Source organism: Suncus etruscus, chromosome 8 (assembly GCF_024139225.1).
Source record: "Suncus etruscus isolate mSunEtr1 chromosome 8, mSunEtr1.pri.cur, whole genome shotgun sequence".
Classification (NCBI taxonomy): Eukaryota; Metazoa; Chordata; class Mammalia; order Eulipotyphla; family Soricidae; genus Suncus; species Suncus etruscus.
In genome coordinates this window covers 114,032,398-114,052,347 of record NC_064855.1, presented here as the reverse complement: position 1 = coordinate 114,052,347, position 19,950 = coordinate 114,032,398, and the positions used below count along the sequence as shown (strand labels likewise).

The 19,950-nt window shown below is 47.9% G+C and overlaps 1 protein-coding gene across 1 annotated transcript in view; it reads left to right on the top strand.

Moving 5' to 3' along the window:
* The window catches only part of DOCK9 (dedicator of cytokinesis 9), a 258,564-nt gene that overhangs the window by 133,046 nt on the left and 105,568 nt on the right, over nt 1-19,950 (top strand). Inside the window, 11 exon segments of the mRNA XM_049778520.1 lie at nt 2,919-3,008; nt 5,899-5,981; nt 7,498-7,567; nt 9,848-9,901; nt 9,903-9,944; nt 11,263-11,272; nt 11,275-11,396; nt 16,133-16,183; nt 16,185-16,229; nt 16,232-16,313; nt 17,360-17,427. Coding sequence (XP_049634477.1) covers nt 2,919-3,008; nt 5,899-5,981; nt 7,498-7,567; nt 9,848-9,901; nt 9,903-9,944; nt 11,263-11,272; nt 11,275-11,396; nt 16,133-16,183; nt 16,185-16,229; nt 16,232-16,313; nt 17,360-17,427 — 717 coding nt within the window.

Here is a 19,950-nt window from a genome sequence, read left to right as displayed (position 1 = left end):
AGAACTTAAACAGGACCTCAACTTTGAGTGCAGGGGATGATAGGGAGAGCACAGAGTGGCAGAGAGCAAAAATAAGCCTCAGAAATAGATATGTGCTTCTCTACTTAAGCTGCATCCCAGCCTGAACAGTTTTTTGTTTGCTTGTTTGTTTTTTGGGCCACACCCATTTGATGCTCAGGGGTTACTCCTGGCTAAGCGCTCAGAAATTGCCCCTGGCTTGGGGGGACTGTGTGGGACCCCGGGAGATCGAACCAATGTCCTTCCTTGGCTAGCGCTTGCAAGGTACACACCTTACCTCGAGCGCCACCTCACCGGCCCCATGAACAGTTTTATTTATTTAATTTTTGTTATTTTTTGGGGGGGGGGGTCATATCTGGTAACAGTCAAAGGCTACTCCTGGCTCTGCATTCAGGAATCACTTGTGGCTTGGGGAACCTTTTGGAATGCTGGGAATCAAATCTGGGTTGGCTGCGTGCAAGGCAAACACCTTCCTTGCTGTACTTTGGCCTGTACTTCCTTGCTTTGGCCTGAACAGTTTTTTGTTTGTTTTGTTTGTTTTGTTTTTTGTTTTTGGGTCACACCCAGCAGTGCTCAGGGGTTCCTCCTAGCTCTACGCTCAGAAATTGCCCCTGGCAGGCTCGGGGGACCATATGGGATGCTGGGATTCGAACCACCGCCCTTCTCCAAGCTATCTCGCCGGCCGCTGGCCTGAACAGTTTTAAAGTATAATAATGAGCTTTAAAAAAAAACCTTGGGGCCAAACAAATAGGAGCGGAGTTAAGTCACTGGCACATGGCATACCCATACTTCAGATTCCCACCACTCCATATGGTTCCCCCATATGCCAGGAGTGATCCCTGAGCACAGAGTCAGGAGTAGCCACTGAGTCCTTGTAGCTGTTGCCCAGCACCTCCCCCAACTCTTACTTGGCCCAAATAAATCCAAAATCAGGGTGCAGAAAGTGGAGTGTAGAATGTACCCTTCTCTAAAACATACTCTGTGGGAACTCCCAGCTCCATTTCCTGACACTGTGGGTCTCCTGAGCACTTTGCAAATTGGCCTCAATGGCCCCCAACACTGGTGAACTCCAACACTGAACTCTCCAGGCTTCATGTGTGGACTATGTGACTCCTGACCTTCCCAAACTCTCTTTTGGTAGACCCCAAATGAACACATCAATCACATGGAGCCACTTGGTTCAATTTCTCTTCTCTGGTGTCAGTCCCAGCCTATGACAATGTTGACAAGGCCCCACCATCACCATGCCACTTGGAAGCACCTCTTTGCCTACTTGCGGGTCCTCCCAGGACATTTCCTGGGTATAAGCATGTGTTGGGGCTCTTCTTATGATATTCGCAAAGAAACCAAGACCAGGTTCTTACAGGCCTCAGAGATTCAGAGACAAACTGGGTGGTTGATTTGTCTTCTGAGGACTATGCCAAAGTTGCTCCTTCTCTTCTTTTAGGCATTCCTCTCAAAATAGGCCTAAAGTTCCCCTTTAAAGCTGCGCCTGGTACAAGAAGACAAAGAACATTTAGGGAAGGCGTGGTGAATAGGGATTGGAAGTAACATTGGCACCCAAAGTAGCCCTTGTATTCTTTAGCCCCTTCTGGGGAGAGCAGCGTGCTGAAGTGGAAGCCTCATGTCCTAATCACAGGGGATTAGAGGGACATGGGTCTGGAAGCCAACGATGACACTGGAAAAAATCCACATACAGTTAAGGGGATCTCCAGCATCCCATATGGTCCCCAGTCAGGGGTGATTTCTGAACACAGAGCCAGGAGTGACCCCTGAGCTTGCTGGGTGTGCCCTCCCCCCAAAAAAAAAGAATTATACAGAATAGGGTGAAAAATAGTCATACCAACAGAGTGAAAGGAAGGGATCTCAGATATGATTCAAACTTTCCCATCAACCTATGGAAGGAGGAAACACCCTGGAAAGAGGCTGAGAGAGCCCAGCCAGCACCTATGAGCCCCAAATAGTAGCAGGGTCAGTCCTGTTAGCTGGATGTTTCCCTGTGTCCACCCGAGTCTTAAGGGGAAGAAAATCTTCAGTGGGCCTGGCTGCAGCCCAAGGCTGTGTCCTCCTAGGGATACCACGAGTCTCTTGAGTTCCTTCCAGACAACGTTCCTAAGGGCACATGCACTGTGTTCCTTTCTCTTGGGCTCCAGACACTTGTCAATGAGCAAGACAATGCTGGAGGCAAGTAAGAGATGGGTGTGATGACAGGTGGGCAGAAGACTGGATGTAAGTTATGCTTCTGGGCTGGGTGCTTGGAAATGCTTGCAAAGGAACATTGATGTGATGTGATGGCAGCTTACACACACACACACACACACACACACACATATACACACATATGGAAATGCTTATAAGGGAACATTGATATGATGTGATGGCAGCTTACACACACACACACACACACACACAAATGAAGGCAATGATGTGGGAATAGATCAAACCCCTTGGGCTGGGAGAACTCTCAGGAATCTCAAAGAGGTTTCTGCCCTATCTGGGGAATAGATGGGTGACCCCCTCATGGGGACGGGGGAAGGTCAGTGGGTCCCCAATTTAAAAAGAGGCTGGCGTGATAGTATAGCGGGGAGGGCTTTTGCCTTGTTGTGCTACCAGTCTGGGTTTGATCTCTGGCTTCCCACGTGGTCCCCTGAGCACTTCCCAGAAGTGATCCCTGCATGTAGCACCAGGAGAAAGTCCTGAGCACAGCTGGTCTAGCTCAAATATTCCTCCCCCCAAAAAGCTGTGTATTGTCCCCTGGGATCTGTTGTGTTTGACTAAAGGGCCAAGGCAGGAGCCCCCAAGGAGGGTAGACCCCAGTGACTTTGGGGTTGGGGCCCAACGTGAGGGGCTCACATCTGCCACTCTTATGTAACCAAGTTCTTCCATGTTTCCCTTTTCAGACAGCCATTCTCCGACGGCAGGGGCGGTACGTGTGCTCCACAGTGCCTGCCAGCGCCCAGGAGGAAGCGCAGAGCTTGTTCGTGACTGAGGTAATGTGCCTTGTGGACGTTGGTGTGGCGTGTGAGTTCAATGATTAGACACACAGACACACACAGACAGATAGACAGACACACCCCTTTCTTATGAAAACGTCGAAGTAAAGGCTACCTGAGTGCTGCAGCCCAGGGAGATACTTATGATGCCACCACAGAGAGAAACTCTTCAGGGTTATTTCTCAGGGCAGATCCTGCATTGCACAATCTCTCACGAATAGAGAATTGGGCCCCTCTGTGAGTTCATCAGTGTCCTTGTGAGACTGGGGTGCACACCCCCATATTGATGAGCTGGTTGACTCTTGGGGCTTCTGTTTTAGGCCAGTCTGGGGCTCAAGGGAGGAGAGAGAGAAAGAAACGGAGATAGACACGGAGAGACACAAAAAGAGAGAGAGACAGAGACAGAGAAAGAGGAGTCTGACTTGACCTGTAGCAGCCTGAGGGGTATTGTGAGAGAGACAGACAGAGAGGGAGGCCTGTAGGTCTAGGTTTTGAGAAAGAGAATAGAGAAAGATAGAGGGGCGCAGGCAGCATCTTGTTGATGCTTTCTCAGCAGGCCAGCAGGCTCTGCTCTAGTCTCTAACTAGGGCCTTCCATCAGCTGCCATCCTTTTTCCGTACTCACTGGACCCTTGTCCATTAGAGGGAGGCATGTCTAGGTCCAATTCCAAGGGCGTGTCCAGGGGGCATGGCCAGGTCCAGTAACCGTTACAAGAGGGTAGATCAACACTGACCATTCTTGGAGCATAGAGTCTTGCTAAGACCGGAGCGAGGACTGCATTTGGATCACGTCTCTTCTACCAGCTTTGTTTTGGATTTTTGCTTCTCCCAGGTGCTCTTAAGAATTAATGAGCTGTTCTAATTTTGTTTCTGGAAGTGGTCTCTGATTGAATACACACACACACACACACACACACACACACACACACACACACACACACACACGTATAAAAGATATTTATATCTGCATTTTTCTTATCCATATTCCCCCCCCCCTGCTATTTTTGTGTGCGTGATGCACAGGGATTACTTTTGACTCTGCACTCAGAAATCACTTTTGGCGAGGATTGTATGGGGTGCCCAGGATCAAACTCGGTCAGCCGTGTGCAAAGCAAGTACCCTACCCAGTCTACTACCTCTGTCCCAACTCATTTTTTAATTTATGATTTAAGTCTGTTCGCCAATAAGTTTGCCTACTCTAAGGAATCTATGCTTTTGTAAGTGAAGATCCACTAAAATTCAATATTTTGAGATATCCAAATATCTTAATTCATTGAGATTCACTAAGTTTAATATGTCTAAAAAGATTCTCTACTGTTTTTTAGGCCATGCCCAGTAGTGCTTAGGGCCTACTCCTAGTGATCCTCTGGGTGCTGGGGGAAGTGATGGGAGGGAAACTGGGTTCAGTTAATGTAAGGCAAGTGTTCCTATCTCTCTGAACTCCTATTTAAAATACTTTTAAAATATCCTCTCATCCTTCTGCAGAGGAGTAAGGTCTTCTCTTATCATCTTAGCTATACTTTGGGTAAAATTAATTACAGACAGAGAAACCAGATAGGCTTCTCTCTCATCTTAAATTCCTCTCCCAGGGGGCAGAGAGATAGCATGAAGGTAAGGCATTTGCCTTGCATGCAAAAGGTCGGTGGTTCGAATCCTGGCATCCCTTATGGTCCCCCGAGACTGCCAGAAGCAATTTCTGAGTATAGAGCCAGGAGAAACCCCTGAATGCTGCCGATGTGACCCAAAAACAAAACAAAACAAAACAAAAAATTCCTCTCACAGCAGAAAAGGTATAAACGAATCCAGGGACAGAACCTGGTTGCACAGCACCCTCATCCACTCTGTGTCTGGTCCTTGCTAGCTCTCGAATTCCAAATCCAGGATGAGTCATTGCCACATTGGCCCTATTCTCTGGACTCTGCATTCTTGGGGCTCCCTGCTTGAGACCTGTGGAGACCCCGAGCTACTCACTGGGTCTCACTCACAGTTAGCTGGGCTGATGGGCTGGGGCCGGCAGTGGAATGTCCCATTCTTCATATACGTGGACACACACGAACACATACACATCACACATATCACACATTAACACACAAGGATACACACAGATGCATGTGGGTACATTCATGGTAACACACATAGATATATGGACACACATGAACGCACTGGCACAGATAGACCCATGCGGACACACACGGTCATCCAAATATAGACACAGACACACATATGCATGTGGACATAAGTAGACAGAAATGAGCACCCGTGACAAAAACATAAACATGGATACACATAGACTCTTATGGATGGACAGACATGGGGACACAGACACAGAGAGACTCATGGAAACACACTTAGACAGGCACATGGACACATACATGGAACCATACAGACACAGATGCACACATATAAACACACAGATACACACTGATAGATGCACACACAAACAGACACACATGCAGATGCCTGGTGCCACCTGCCCATGCCTTTCATTGAGTAGGAGACCGAGCATCCCTGTACCATGTGGGCCCTGGAGCTCAGTGTCGCATAAGGCCACCTCATGGCAAGCGTTGGTCCACGGCTCAGCTTTGGAGGGGCTGCAGGCCTGTGGACAAACTGGCACTTTGGGGGTCAGAGACTGCCCAGGTGTGACCCTGCTCACACAGCAAGAACAGGGACACCCTTGGGACTCCTCTGCCAGCTTGTCAGTAGGAACCAGCGAAGCTGGAGTGGGCAGGTTCCAGGGAGACGCCGGTGTCTGTGTGTCTGAGTGGGGTGCTCATGGCGGGGATTTTCACAGCCCCCAACACCTCAGAGTGTTGCCACATTCCTTCTGTCCTTTTCCTCTCATCCTTGCCTGTTTTTTTTTTTTAACTCCCCTCTCCTCCCAATAGTGCATCAAAACGTACAACTCTGACTGGCACCTCGTGAGCTACAAATTTGAAGATTATTCCGGAGAGTTCCGGCAGCTTCCAAAGTGAGTGTGGGCAGGTTGTCACAGCGAAGGCTTGTGAGTTTGGCATTTATAGGAGGGAAATGTCCTCAGACCCTCCAGAAGAGGTGGATTAATGATGGTTCTACAGATTCTGTGACTGTGGGGTCTCCACAGGGCATTGGCATTAGGACGCAGATGGACTCCAGGATACTAGCACTGAGTTGTACTAGCAATATTATTAGTAAGTGAGGATGCTACACAGACTAGTACTGGTAGAGCTATGAGTTATTAAAGCAATAATAAGCACTTAATAAATTTAATTATGTTCAGTGATATTTTTAGGGTACCACTGATTTAAAAAAATTAAGTGAGAATTTTCTGGTGTTGTTTCTTATTGTTTTGTTTTGTATTACAAGTGCTAATGACTGGGCCTGGAGAGATAGCACAGTGGCGTTTGCCTTGCAAGCAGCCGATCTAGGACCTAAGGTGGTTGGTTCAAATCCCGGTGTCCAATGTGGTCCCCCGTACCTGCCAGGAGCTATTTCTGAGCAGACAGCCAGGAGTAACCCCTGAGCACCGCTGGGTGTGGCCCAAACCCCCCCCCAAATAAAAAAAAAAAACAAAAAAAACAAGTGCTAATGACTTATTTCTGGCTCTGTGCTCAGGGACCACTCCTTGAGGGCTCAAAGGACCATATGGGGTCCCAGGGATGGAAATTGGGTTTACACCATGCAAAGCAAGCACCTTACCCACTATTCTAATTCTCTGACCTTGCAATATTTTTTCAGTGAGATATAGGAAACTAAATGTAAGTGCCTTCAAAGATAAGCTGTACTGTGTTTTATCTTTAAAAAAAAAAAAAACCACAATTTTGAGAAACAAACAAAGGCACATATTGAATAAAATATTTAAAAGTGATTGGAACAGGAGAGTAGTATAGGAAGTAAGGTACTTATCTCGCATGAGCAGATCCTGATCTAATTCCAGGTATTCCATATGGTCCCTGATACAGAGCCAGGAGTAAGCCCTGAGCACTGCCAGAAGTGACCCAAATTAAAACCCATACCAGAAACTCTGTGGTCTGCAAGTCCCAACTTTTTGCTCTCTGCACTGCCCTTCTTGAAGGTCCTAACCACACAAAGCACCGGAAACTATGCTGATCCCAGTGCCAGCCCACAGTGGGTGAAGAGGATGAAATAAAGTGTGAAGGAACTAGCCTAGTTCTTGTACTGGGGTCCCCGGGCACCTTCAATACCGTGACATTGTGCATTTTCTTTGAGCAACAGCACATTCAGAAATCTTTAGCCAAATCTTCATGGGTCCAGGAACATTCCTGTTTTAGTGTTTGCCAGGCAGACTCCCAACAAACCCTGCCCTCTTTTTGACAACGTTTGGGAGCCATGAGCTGAGTCCACTCACTTGGGAAAACAGGGTGACCTGCCCATGGAGCTCGGGTTTCTGTTTGTCCAGCACCCCATGCTCTAACAGTGGCTGGTGCACCCACTCCTCTCGCATTACCAGGCAGTGATGAAACTCATTTCTTTCTTCTTTTTTAAAGCAAAGCGGTCAAGTTGGATAAGCTTCCAGTGCACGTCTATGAAGTTGACGAGGAGGTGGACAAAGATGAGGTAGGTTGATTGCTTTGCGGATCTAAAACTTGACTGGTAGACTTGGGCAATAGGAAATGACCATGAGGCAGCCAGATCAAGAATTGGAATGTTGGGCTGGAGCAGTAGTACAGTGGGTGTGGTGCTTGCCTGGCACATGGCTGACTTGGGGTGTTGGGGGAGTCCCACCTCTAACATCCCATAGGTCCCCTGAGACTGTAGGAGTGATTCTTGAGCGCTGAACCACGAATAACCCCTGAGCACCGCCGGGTGTGGTCCAAAACATAGCCCCAAAAGAATGGAATGTTGCTTGAAATAGGGCAGGACTTTTCTTTCATGTATTGTTGGAGGACTTGAAATACGGCTTAGTTTCAGTGTGGGGCTAGGGCTATTTATTTGTCCAGAGATCATTTTCAAAGGCCTGGATAAGATTTGGCTTTGGTATTAAGAGAGATCAGGATTACTTAAACCTTCAGTACAGGTTGTTTGTTCAACAGATCTTCAAAGCACAGTGGCTATTTCTTCAGAGATTGCTTTGAGAAAAACCTATGGTCCCCTCCAGAGTTGTGACCTTTCTACATCCCGCCTGTTGATGGGAGCAATGATAATGGCTAGAAACATGGATGTTAGGGGCTGGAGCGATAGCACAGCAGGAAGGACATTTGTTTTGCTTGTGGTCGACCCAGGTTCAATCCCCAGCATCCCATATGGTCCTCCAAGCCTGCCAGAAATAATTTCTGAGTGGAACCCCAGAGAACAGCGGTAGCGGGTATGCCCAAAAACAAAAAAGAAAGGTGGGCTCCCCCAAAAGAAAGGTCCCCAAAAGTTAGGCACCCAGATTTATAGAGTCAAGGAGATCTAATAGAAAAGTCAATAGCAACCCATATCTGCATTTTTCATCCTTTCCCAACGCCGGTTTCACCCCACCTCTTGTTTCATTCACATCTTCCCCTTTTTCTCCCCATTGTCAGCTAAGACATAACACCAGCCATTTAAGACCAATGTTAATCATATCAGTGGTGGCAAATTTTATTTTTGAAGCCACTTTGGAAGTAATTCTGGGCAGAGGCCAGTGGTTATCCAAAAGGAGAGATAAGACTTAGAACTTGGTGCCTGTCGCTAGTATGAAGCAAACCAGCTGAACGGGCACATTTATGTCCTGAGTGTCAAATCCCAACTGGATGCATTGTCCCATTATTGCTAATCATGAACAAAGTGATGATACTTCCAATATTAGTATCGAGATGATCCAAAGCAATAGGGTGAGAAAAATGCAACTGGTTCGAAATGGGGGTTGGAAGACAGGTCCTGGCCTCACACTCAGAGACCCTCACCTTGCATATGCCTCTGTATAAGAATCAGTATTAGGGGGCCAGAGTGATTGCATAGTGGTAGGGCATTTACCTTGCATGCGGCCAAGCCAGGTGATGGACCCGGGTTTGATTCCTGACATTCCATATGATCCCCCGAGCCTGTCAAGAGGGATTTCTGAGCACAGAACGAGGAGTAACCCCTGAGCACCACTGAATCTGGCGCAAAATAAATAAATAAATAAATAAAATCAGCATCACAGGCAGATGGTCCCCTGGGGATGTGTCACCCAGAATGAGTGTGGCAGGAAGCTCCCCAGATGGTCCATTTCATCTACCTGCTTGCAGATCTACAAATATGTACTGAGCATATTTGTGGGGGCATCTTACTTGGCACTGCTAAGCATTAGCTCCCAGGGGGTGCTGGGGAACCACTGGGTACCAGAGCGAGCCCAGACTCCCACATACAGTTTCTGCCCCACAGCCCTCACACCCTACTCTAGGGCCTTGTCTAGGGTATTTGTGGCATATCAGCGTCCCCTGCCCCATCCTTCAATTTGCTCTCCCTGCTAGATTCCAACTAGATTCTCTGCACATCTCCTTACTCGCCCACCCTCTCTCTTCCCTGGCCTCAAAGGCTTTTTCTGTCGTCCTGCAAGGCCCCCATACTTTTCCCCAGCTCCCCCCTGTTCCTTACCCTTCCCTTCCTGTCTCCTTTTTTTCTCTCACTCACCTTTCCTTGAACTCAGCCTCTGGGAAGTTTTCCAGGCATTTGGCTTTTTTGTCCTCCAACAAGAAGGGAGTATGATTGGAAAACTGCCCTCCTGACTCCTGGCTGCTTGCACAAATGGTCAGGATGGTTGGTGCTTCCTGTGGCTGGAGAAAAGCATGTTTGGGCAGGAGCGAACTGAAGATGGGGGGAAATAGGGGATTCTGGCCCGATGAGGTGCAGGACCACAGCTCCCTGACCTTGTGGTCCCCTTCTCTCTAGGATGCCGCCTCCCTCGGCTTCAGAAGGGGGGACTCACCAAGCACGGGATGGCTGTAACAAAGGCAACATGAACAGCGCCATCAGCGTCACCATGCGGGTAAGGGGGCCCCCTCTGCCCTTGGAGGAATTGGGGGTGGTACAACCACGGGTCAGCCAAACAGTTCTTCTCTGCTCATTTCTTTTTTTTTTTTTTTTTTGGTTTTTGGGCCACACCCGTTTGATGCTCAGGGGTTACTCCTGGCTATGCACTCAGAAATCGCCCCTGGCTTGGGGGGACCATATGGGACACGGGGGATCGAACCGAGGTCCATCCTACGCTAACGCTTGTAAGGCAGACACCTTACCTCTAGCGCCACCTTCCCGGCCCCTCATTTCTAACACTGGTTGCTGCGTCCTCAGTTCCCCTTCTACCTGCCAGCTTTGGTAAACCACGGAGCTCTTACGAGGCTGCCACTGACCCTCTTTTTCCTGCAACCCCTCAAATTTGAACAGAAGGCTTCAGGTAGCCCCCAGCCCCAACCGCTAAACCTGAACCTTTGGGGTTCACTGTGAAAGTCCAGCCAAGGAGGAACTAAAGGGTGATGGGGGAATGGTGACATGGGAGCGGGTGAGAGTTTGCAAAAACAACAAGATAAACCAGGGGCAGGATTTAATAGGGAAGGTATTTGCCTTGCACACAGTCAGCCCAGGTTCAATCCCAGCATCCCATGAGTAATTTTTGAGTGCAGAGCCAGGAGTAAGCCCTGAGGCATAGTTGGGTTTTGGACCTCAAACAGGAAGGAGGTTAGGGGCATATCTGCCTTGCACGAAGCCTACCTGGAACCAACCCTGGGTTTGATCCTCAGTATCTCATATAGTCCATCTGAACCTACCAGTAGCCTGTTTCTGAGCTCAGAGGGGTGTGGTCTGAAAGAAAGAAAGAAAAAAGAAGAAAGGAAGGAAGGGAGGGAGGGAGGGAGGGAGGGAAGGGAGGAAGGAAGGAAGGAAGGAAGGATGGAAGGAGGAAGGATAGGAAGGAAGGAAGGAAGGAAGGAGGAAGGAAGGAAGGAAGGAAGGAAGGAAGGAAGGAAGGAAAAGAAGGAAGACAAAATAGTAGAGACTGATCAGAGGTAGGCAAGTCCAGGGCTCTTGACTAAGGAAAGAACTAGGGAGTGTGCTCTTCCTCCTCTGAAGCTGTACCAAGGGACACGAGGCAGAGCCTTCATCATCTGTGAGAGCCCAAGTGGATCGTCTGTCCTGTGCAGCTCCCCTAGTAGGCCCATGTCCCCAGGATGGACATTCGGGGACCAGGAAGAGGATGCAGCTTCTCATCCTCTGGGCCTGGCAGACAAGAGATTGAGAAAAAGGTCTTTATACGTGTGAGTCCCCAGCACCTCGTTTCTCACACCTTGACTGTGTGTGTTTTTCTCTCTCAGTCATTTAAGAGGGCTTTTTCCACCTGATTCAACTTGGGGATGGCTCGTACAACCTGAATTTTTACAAAGATGAGAAGATCTCCAAAGAGCCCAAAGGATCCATTTTCCTGGACTCATGCATGGGTGTAATTCCGGTAAGTAAGACCTGGATGGACTCTCTTCTTGAAAAAGCTCCTTCCTTCCTTCCTTCCTTCCTTCCTTCCTTCCTTCTTCTTCCTTCCTTCCTTCCTTCCTTCCTTCCTTCCTTCCTTCCTTCCTTCCTTCTTCCCTCCCTCCCTCCCTCCTTCCCTCCCTCCCCCTCCCTCCCTCCCTCCTTCCCTCCCTCCCTCCCTCCTTCCCTCTTTCCTTCCTTCCCTCCTTCCTTCCTTCCCTCCTTCCTTCCTTCCTTCCTTCCTTCCTTCCTTCCTTCCTTCCTTCCTTCCTTCCTTCCTTCCTTCCTTTCTTCCTCCCTCCCTCCCTCCCTCCCTCCTTCCCTCCCTCCCCCTCCCTCCCTCCCACTCCCTCCCTCCTTCCCTCCCTCCTTCCTTCCTCCTTCCTTCCTTCCTTCCTTCCTTCCTTCCTCCCTCCCTCCCTCCTTCCCTCCCTCCCCCTCCCTCCCCCCACTCCCTTCTCCCCCTCCCTCCCTCCCACTCCCTCCTTCCTTCCTTCCCTCCTTCCTTCCCTCCCTCCTTCCTTCCTTCCTTCCTTCCTTCCTTCCTTTCTTCCTTCCTTCCTTCCTTCCCTCCTTCCTTCCTTCCCTCCTTCCTTCCTTCCCTCCTTCCTTCCTTCCCTCCTTCCTTCCTTTCCTTCCTTCCTTCCTTCCTTCCTTCCTTCCTTCCTTCCTTCCTTCCTTCCTTCCTTCCTTCCTCCTTCCTTCCCTCCCTCCTTCCTTCCTTCCTTCCTTCCTTCCTTCCTTCCTTCCTTCCTTCCTTCCTTCCTTCCTTCCTTCCTTCCTTCCTTCCTTCCCCCCTCCCCTCTCCTCCTCCCTCCCTCCCTCCCCCCTCCCTCCCTCCCTCCTCCCTCCCTTCCTTCCTTCCTTCCTTCCTTCCTTCCTTCCTTCCTTCCTTCCTTCCCTTCCTTCCTTCCCCCCTCTCTCCCTCTCTTTTTTCTCCTTTTTCTCTTCCTCCCTCTTTCCATCCACAACTCATTCATCCACTATCCACCCATCCATTTATATAGCACTCCCCTGACATTTTCTAGAAAGATCTAAGCTCTAACGAGGGTTACACAAAACGAGAGATCTAATCAATGTAAAATGAGCTTGAACACACAAAGACAAGCTTGGAGCTGGATGGCGGCGGAGCTAGAACGAGCGTCTGTCTGAGCAGCTCCCACCTGCCACGGGTGTGGGCGCGGACTGGGCTGTGCTTTCTGACTCGGAAGCTCTTCTGCTTCTTCATGCTGGGCACAGACACAAAACAGTCCAATTAGTCAGAGGCTGACTTCGGGGCCTCAGACTGAAGATCGTTATTCTTTGCTCCAGGGGATCCCCACACAGAGGGGCCCGTGTGATTAGTGGGGTCTCCTTGACAACCCTCACAATAGAAGCAGTCACCATGGTCCTTGAATGTGCCTCTAATGTGACTGTTTTGACTACAAGCCTGGGCCCTAGAGCTTGCTCCTAGAATGATCTTTTTATGGGGGCCCACGGCTGATAGGATTGTAGAGAGACTCCACACACTGGCTCGTGCCTCAGGGCTGCTTGCTTCTCTCTGCACAAGCTAACTGGGTTTGAAACCGGATGGTCAGCTGAGTGACCCGTCCTTCAGAAAGGAACTAGTGGGGGCAGCTGTAGGTAAGATTGTCACCTTAGTTGCTGTGCCTATGCAAACTACTGCCAACACACACCCTTTTTTATTCTAACTTTTATCTCATCTTTTTAAAAATTATTAATTTTAATATATATACACATACATACATATATATATACATACTATATATATATATATATATATATATTGGTTTTGGGGGTCACACCTGGTGATGCTCAGGAGATACTCCTGGCTCTGTGCTCAGAAATTGCCTCCTGGCAGGCATAGGGGACCATATGGGATGCCAGGATTCGGACCTCCATCCGTCCTGGATCAGCTGCGTGCAAGGCAAATGCCGTGCCACTGTGCTATCTCTCCAGCCCCCCCCCCTTTTTTTTTGTGGTTTTTTTTTTTTGGGTCACACCCAGCAGTGCTCAGGGGGTTATTCCTGGCTCCATGCTCAGAAATTGCTCCTGGCAGGCACGGGGGACCATATGGGATGCCGGGATTCGAACCGATGACCCTCCTGCATGAAAGGCAAACGCCTTACCTCCATGCTATCTCTCCCGGCCCCTCCAGCTCCCTTTTATCTCTTTACTTCTTAAAAAATAAAAGAGCTTACTAAACCTTGTGCTATTGTATTAATGACTTTATTGGAAATACAATAATTTTCACAAATATACATGCTACTGAACTTTTTCTTCTTTCTTTTTTCTCCTCTTCCATTTTATGTTTATAGTGTTCTATTTTTTCCAATAACTTTGCTTTCCCTTATCTTGAAACAAATGTTTTATGATTAGTTATGCCAACAATGTGATGCGCTTTCCTAAAATAAAAAAGAAAGATCATCATCTTGGGCTATACCCTGCCTCATGACCCTCGCTGACCATTTTCAATCCATTCACTATATGGTGATTGTTGTCTCCCATGGGGCGGCCAGCAGGCTGCCCACCCCTTTAGTGTATTATGACTGTGCCTGGGTAGAGGGACCATGCCTCCTGCCCTGATGTCGATCCATATGTTCTCCATCCCATGATCTGAGTGTCAAACCTACAATCAAGGCATCAGAAAATGAAAATGTCACCTCGATGTCTGAAAATTAAGAGCAGTGGGAATTGAAAATGGACGAGGAAATTCCATTTCCTGCACAGACTTTTTTTTTTTTTTTTTTGTTTTTTTTGGGCCACACTCTGGTAACGCTCAGGGGGTTACTCCTGGCTATGCGCTCAGAAGTTGCTCCTGGCTTGGGGGACCATATGGAACGCCGGGGGATCGAACTGCGGTCCGTCCAAGGCTAGCGCAGGCAAGGCAGGCACCTTACCTTTAGCGCCACCAGCCCCGGCCCCTCACAGACGTTTTTATGGGGAGCCGCTTTATTTAGATGATGATTTTGAACTTGGGGACTTTGAACATCAAGAGGATAAAACCTCTGCCCCATCCCATTGGAGGGGACAGTCAGATAAGCCACATACCAGATGGGAAAACCAAACTGCAGAGTGGAGGTAGAGAGAGAGAGTACAGTAAGTGAGGTGCCTGCTTTGCATGCAGACGACTTGGGTTTGACCCCAGCATCCCATAATTTTCCATGAGCCCAGAAGTAAGTCCTAAACACTGTCAGTCAACCCACTCCCCCCCCCCCTAATCCAAAACCCTCTGGAGAAAATAAACAGGAAGAGTTGCTGATAGTGGGTGTTTTATGGGAACTAAAACTTTAGAGAGTGGGTCCTAGATGCCAGTGAGCGTGCCATCAGTAGAAGAGAGACTCGAGGGGCTGGAGGGGTAGGCAGTGGGAAGGGCATTGACTGTGAAGGCAGCTGTCCAGGATTCAACCCCTGGCATCCCATATGGATCCCTGAGCACTGCCAAGGGTAATTCCAGAGTGCAGAGCCAAGACTCAGCAGTGACACTAGGTATGGTCCCGAAACACAGGAAGGAAGGAAGAAGGAAAAAAGGAAGGAAGGAAGGAAGGAAGGAAGGAAGGAAGGAAGGAAGGAAGGAAGGAAGGAAGGAAAGAAGGAAGGAAGGAGGAAAAAAGGAAGGGAGGAAGGAAGGGAGGGACGGAGGGAGGGACGGAAAGGAGGGATGGGAAGGGAGGGAGGGAGGGAAAGGAAAGAGGGAAGGAAGGGAGGGAGAGAGAGGGAAGGAGGGAAGTAAGGAAGGGAGGGAGAGAGGGAGGGAAGGAAGGAAGGAATAGAGAGAGAAGGAGAGAGGGGGAGAAAGAAAAGGAAGGAGGAAGGAAGAACAGAGCAAGGAAGTTCATCCTTTGAAAGCTGTTCAGACTGTCAAAATGTGCTTCACTGAGGCTGGAGCAATAGTCTACACTAAAGCACCTGCCCTTGCACACAGCCAACAACAACCCTGGTTTGATTCCCAGCGTCACATACAATTCCTTGATCATTGCCAGGAGTAATCACCTGAGCACTACTGTTGGAGTAACTGCTTTTCACTTTATTCAGGATATTCTTTTTTGCTTGTTCTTGTCACTTAGAACTGAAAGTACCTCTGATTTGATCCCTTACCCCTAAATGGTCTTCAATCACGGTGGTGGTCTTTTTGTTTTTTCTTTTGGGGGGTGCAGTTTAGGCTACATCCGGTGACGCTCAGGGGTTACTCTGGCTATGCGCTCAGAAATTACTCCTGGCTTGGGGGACCATGTGGGACCTCGGGGGATTTAAACCACGGGCCATCCTAGGTCAGGCAAAAGTCCTGCTGCGCTACCACTTGGCCCTGATGGTGGTGGTCTTTTTCTTCCCAATGAAGAACTTGGGTCTCAGGAAGAAACTGCTTGTGGTTTTGGTTTCCACAAGTAGTCAATCTGCCTGCTGGTATCTTTCTAGTGGGCGGAAAGGCTTGTGGTAGAAGTTTCCTGAACCTCTTTTATGCTCTTCAATCTTGTGTGGATTATTTCCTGCATTGGTGTTTGCTTTCAGACCTACAGCCCCCCAATCCCTCAGTGTGGCCCAAAACCATTTGTTGTCATTGTCACAACTGGGAGCCATGCCCATTGGTCCTTCAGGAAACCGGTGAATTCCGGGGATCACACTCGTCCTTGCCAGGCCAGGCCTCTCTCTCTGCCTCTGGGCCCCTCAGAGAGCCCCTCTGACCCTCTAAGTCCCTCTCTTTATTCTTTTCCACTTCAGAACAACAAGGTCCGGCGCTTTGCCTTTGAGCTCCGGATGCAGGACAAAAGCAGGCTACCTGTTGGCGGCAGACAGTGAGGCAGAGATGGAGGAGTGGAGATCTCGGTCCTCAACAAGATCCTGCAGCTCAACTTCGAGGGCCGCCATGCAAGAAAAAGCGAAACGGAGAGTGTTCATGAAGGTAGCGACTTCTGTCGCCTCTCAGAAGCTCAGGTCCTCATCCCACAGTCATCAGGGCTGACTTCTGTGCTCTGGGGTCACTCAAGGAACCATTATGGGATGCTAGAGATTGAACCTAGATTGGCTATGTGCAGGGCAAGTGCCCTTCCTGCTGCACTATTACCTCGGCCCTATGCACTGGGTGATTTGTGGTTAGTCTACAGAAGTGGAACATACATAAGCTTAGACAGTGGCCCGTCCAGATGGCTTACCACCTTGGTTTCTCAAGAGGCATTGTCATTGGGGGAAATCTCGTCCTTGCAAGAATTGTATTGATAAGAGGCAGGAGAGGAAACTGGCAGGGACCCCAGTTCTTCAGTGGGAGGCTCTAGACAAGCAGGTTGCAGACACTGTCTGGACTTCGGGTTGACTCAACTTGTAAGTGAGAGTCAAATTGGCCCTTGCTGGTTTGTGGAAAGATTAAAGAAGTTCATGGATGTCAAGTCCTAAGTGAAGAGTCATCTTTAATATATTAATGACCCCTATTGGGGATTTTCAAGGTTTTTGAAGCTTTAGCAGGGGCAGAAAAATCTCCAATTAAATTGAGGAAAATGTCAGGCTGTTTTTGTTTGTTCAATTTGGAGCTACAACCAGCAATGCTCAGGGGTTCCTCCTGGCTTCTCCATGTTCACAAATCAGTCTTGGGACTGGAGTGATAGCGCAGGGATAGGGCGTTTGCCTTGCATGCGAACTGATCCAGGATGGACCTGGGTTCAATCCCTGGTGCCCCATATGGTCCCCCAACCAGGGTCGATTTCTGAGCACATAGCCAGGAGTAACCCCCTGAGCATCAATCGGGTTTGGCCCCCCAAAACAACAACAACAAAAGACAAAAGAAATCAGTCTTGGCAGGCTACAGGGAACCAAATGGGATTCCAGGGATTGGACCAGGGTCAGCCACATGCATTTTCCCAGATATGCTATCATTCTATCCCCTCCCTGTACTGCATATTGAATAAAATATGTTCACCTCTTAGTGACTCCAGCTGTCTGTTCTTCTTTTTTCAGATGATGACCAGAGCAAACTGGAAGGTCCAGGTTCTGGTTTAGACAGCTTCCTGCCTGAGCTCGCCAAGGTAAGGTCACCTTAAGTCTCCTGCTCTTTGTACAGTGACCCTGCGAAATTTCTCATCCTGCATGCTTGTCCAGGATGGACTCATCGGAAATATATTGTAGCAAATCACCAGGGGGCATCCAGTTCTCTGCTCTTTCCCTCCATCCCCAGGGGGAGACATGTGTTCCTCAGCCTCCACCTGAGGTGAGGGCCTTTGTCCTACTCCCAGACTAATCCTGTCAGTGTTGCCTCTTTACTTTCTATAATTGTCTTCCCCTGAGATTGTCTGGTCCAGGTGCAAGGGTGGGAGAGACTCAAGGCATCATGGGGTGAGGTTTTCGACTGTAAAATGGTTTGTGCTTTGAGCATAAGTCAGCTCATCCCCTTTTCAAATGTGGTAAATAAGACTCTTGTCCTTAAGAGAACAAATCTGTGGTCATCTTGCTGTTAAACCCAAGAGAGTTTGCCTGAAATTTTGTCCGTTATTTTTCAGAGACTGAAAAAAAGGGGCAAAGTCATAGCTAGGAGTGATTCCTGGATATAGAGGCAGGAGTAAACCCCCTGAGCATTGACCTAAAACCCAACCCAAACTGATAAACAAAAGCCCAAAAAGTCATATTTTTAAAAACTAATAATAATAATAATTTTGTTTGTTTTGTTTGTTTGTTTTTGGTGGCACTCAGGGCTTACTTCCTAGCTCTGCACTCAGAAATCACTTCTGGAAAGCTTTAGGCACCATATGGGATCCTGAGGATTGAACCCAGATCAGCAGCATGCAAGTCAAATGCCCTTCCCCACTGTACTATCACTCTGGCCCCTAAATCTAATAATAATTTTGAGAAACTTAAAAGTTAGCATGAAACACAAAAAAAGAAACACAAAACTGTTCCCGCACACAGACTCAATAGCCATTACTTCTGTTAGTTTCTGCATTTTTATTAATTGAAAATCATTTTTTATTGAATTCCTGTGAGATCCAAAGCTACAAAGTTATTCATGATGAAGTTTCAGTCATATGGTTTGAGCACCTTCCTCCACTAGTGTCCCTCGTTTCCTTCCCACCCACCACCAGTCTGCTTCCATGGCAGACACTTTCCTGCCATGTGGGAAATGATTCCACTGGACAAGAACCACAGGTTCTTATGACAATAGAAACAGCAAATGCATTGACTGCAGGAGTAGAGTGATAGATAGATAGATAGATAGATAGATAGATAGATAGATATAGATGGATAGATGATAGATAGATGGATAGATGGATAGATAGATGGATGGATGGATGGATGGATGGATGGATGGATAGATGGATTAGATAGATAGATAGAGATAGATAGATAGATAGATAGATAGATAGATAGATAGATAGATAGATAGATAGATAGATAGAGGGGCCCGGGCGTGGTGGCGCTGGAGGTAAGGTGCCTGCCTTGCCTGCGCTAGCCTAGGACGGACCTCGGTTCAATCCCCGGCCGGTCCCATATGGTCCCCCAAGCCAGGAGCGACTTCTGAGCGCATAGCCCAGGAGTAACCCCTGAGCGTCCACGGGTGTGGCCCAAAAAACCAAAAAAAAAAAAAAAAAAAAGATAGATAGATAGAAAGAAAGAAAGAAAAGAGAAAGAAAGAAAGAAAGAAAGAAAGAAAGAAAGAAAGAAAGAAAGAAAGAAAGAAAAGAAAGAAAGGAAAGAAAGAAAGAAAGAAAGAAAGAAAGAAAGAAAGAAAGAAAGAAAGAAAAGTTGAGTAGAGGAGGAAAAAGACAGACACGAAATAACAGGGGACAGGAACCAAGGGAACTCAGGAACATTGGTGGTTGTTAAGAAAAGACAGAACTAAATATCCATCCACAGAGTCAACAACAGTGAAATATGAGACACAAAGTGGAACACCAAACTTATAAAGGTGCCTGTGATGATGGCAGGCTGGGGCGAGGGGTGGTGGCAAGGGGATGGGACTCTGGGAACATGGGTAGGGTGGTTAGTGGGATTGGTGCTGAAACATTGGTGTTCTAAAACTCAACTATGAATGACTTTGTAAATCACAAGGCCAACAAATAGATATAATCAAAATTTAGCAAATACAAGTTGAAGTTCTTTTTCAGTCCATCTCTTTCCTTTTTTTCCTGTCCCTTCTTGTCCGTTGCAGTTGAGTTAGCACTGAGGTTCTTGTGTGCACCTGGTCTAATGCCCTAGAGATGGGTGCTCAGTGATGGTTGGGGACTCACGAATAGCAGAGCTATCTTAGAGCGCACACTCAACACACAGGTGGTGGCAGGGATCAAACTTGCAGCCTCCTGCCTGCAAGGCAGGAGTTCTGCCATAAGAGCCACATCCTGGCAACTAAATACCATCTTTATTCCTTAATCTCTTTCTCCTGTCACCTCAGAGACAGCCACTATGATGAGTTTTCTAGGATTTAATTTTTAATTATTCCTACATATTTTAATATAGATTTAATATACTTATATTAAATAGCATCTCCATATAATACATATCATAATTAGTTATATTTTGTATATATAAAAACATGGCAGAGGGGCCAGATTGATCAT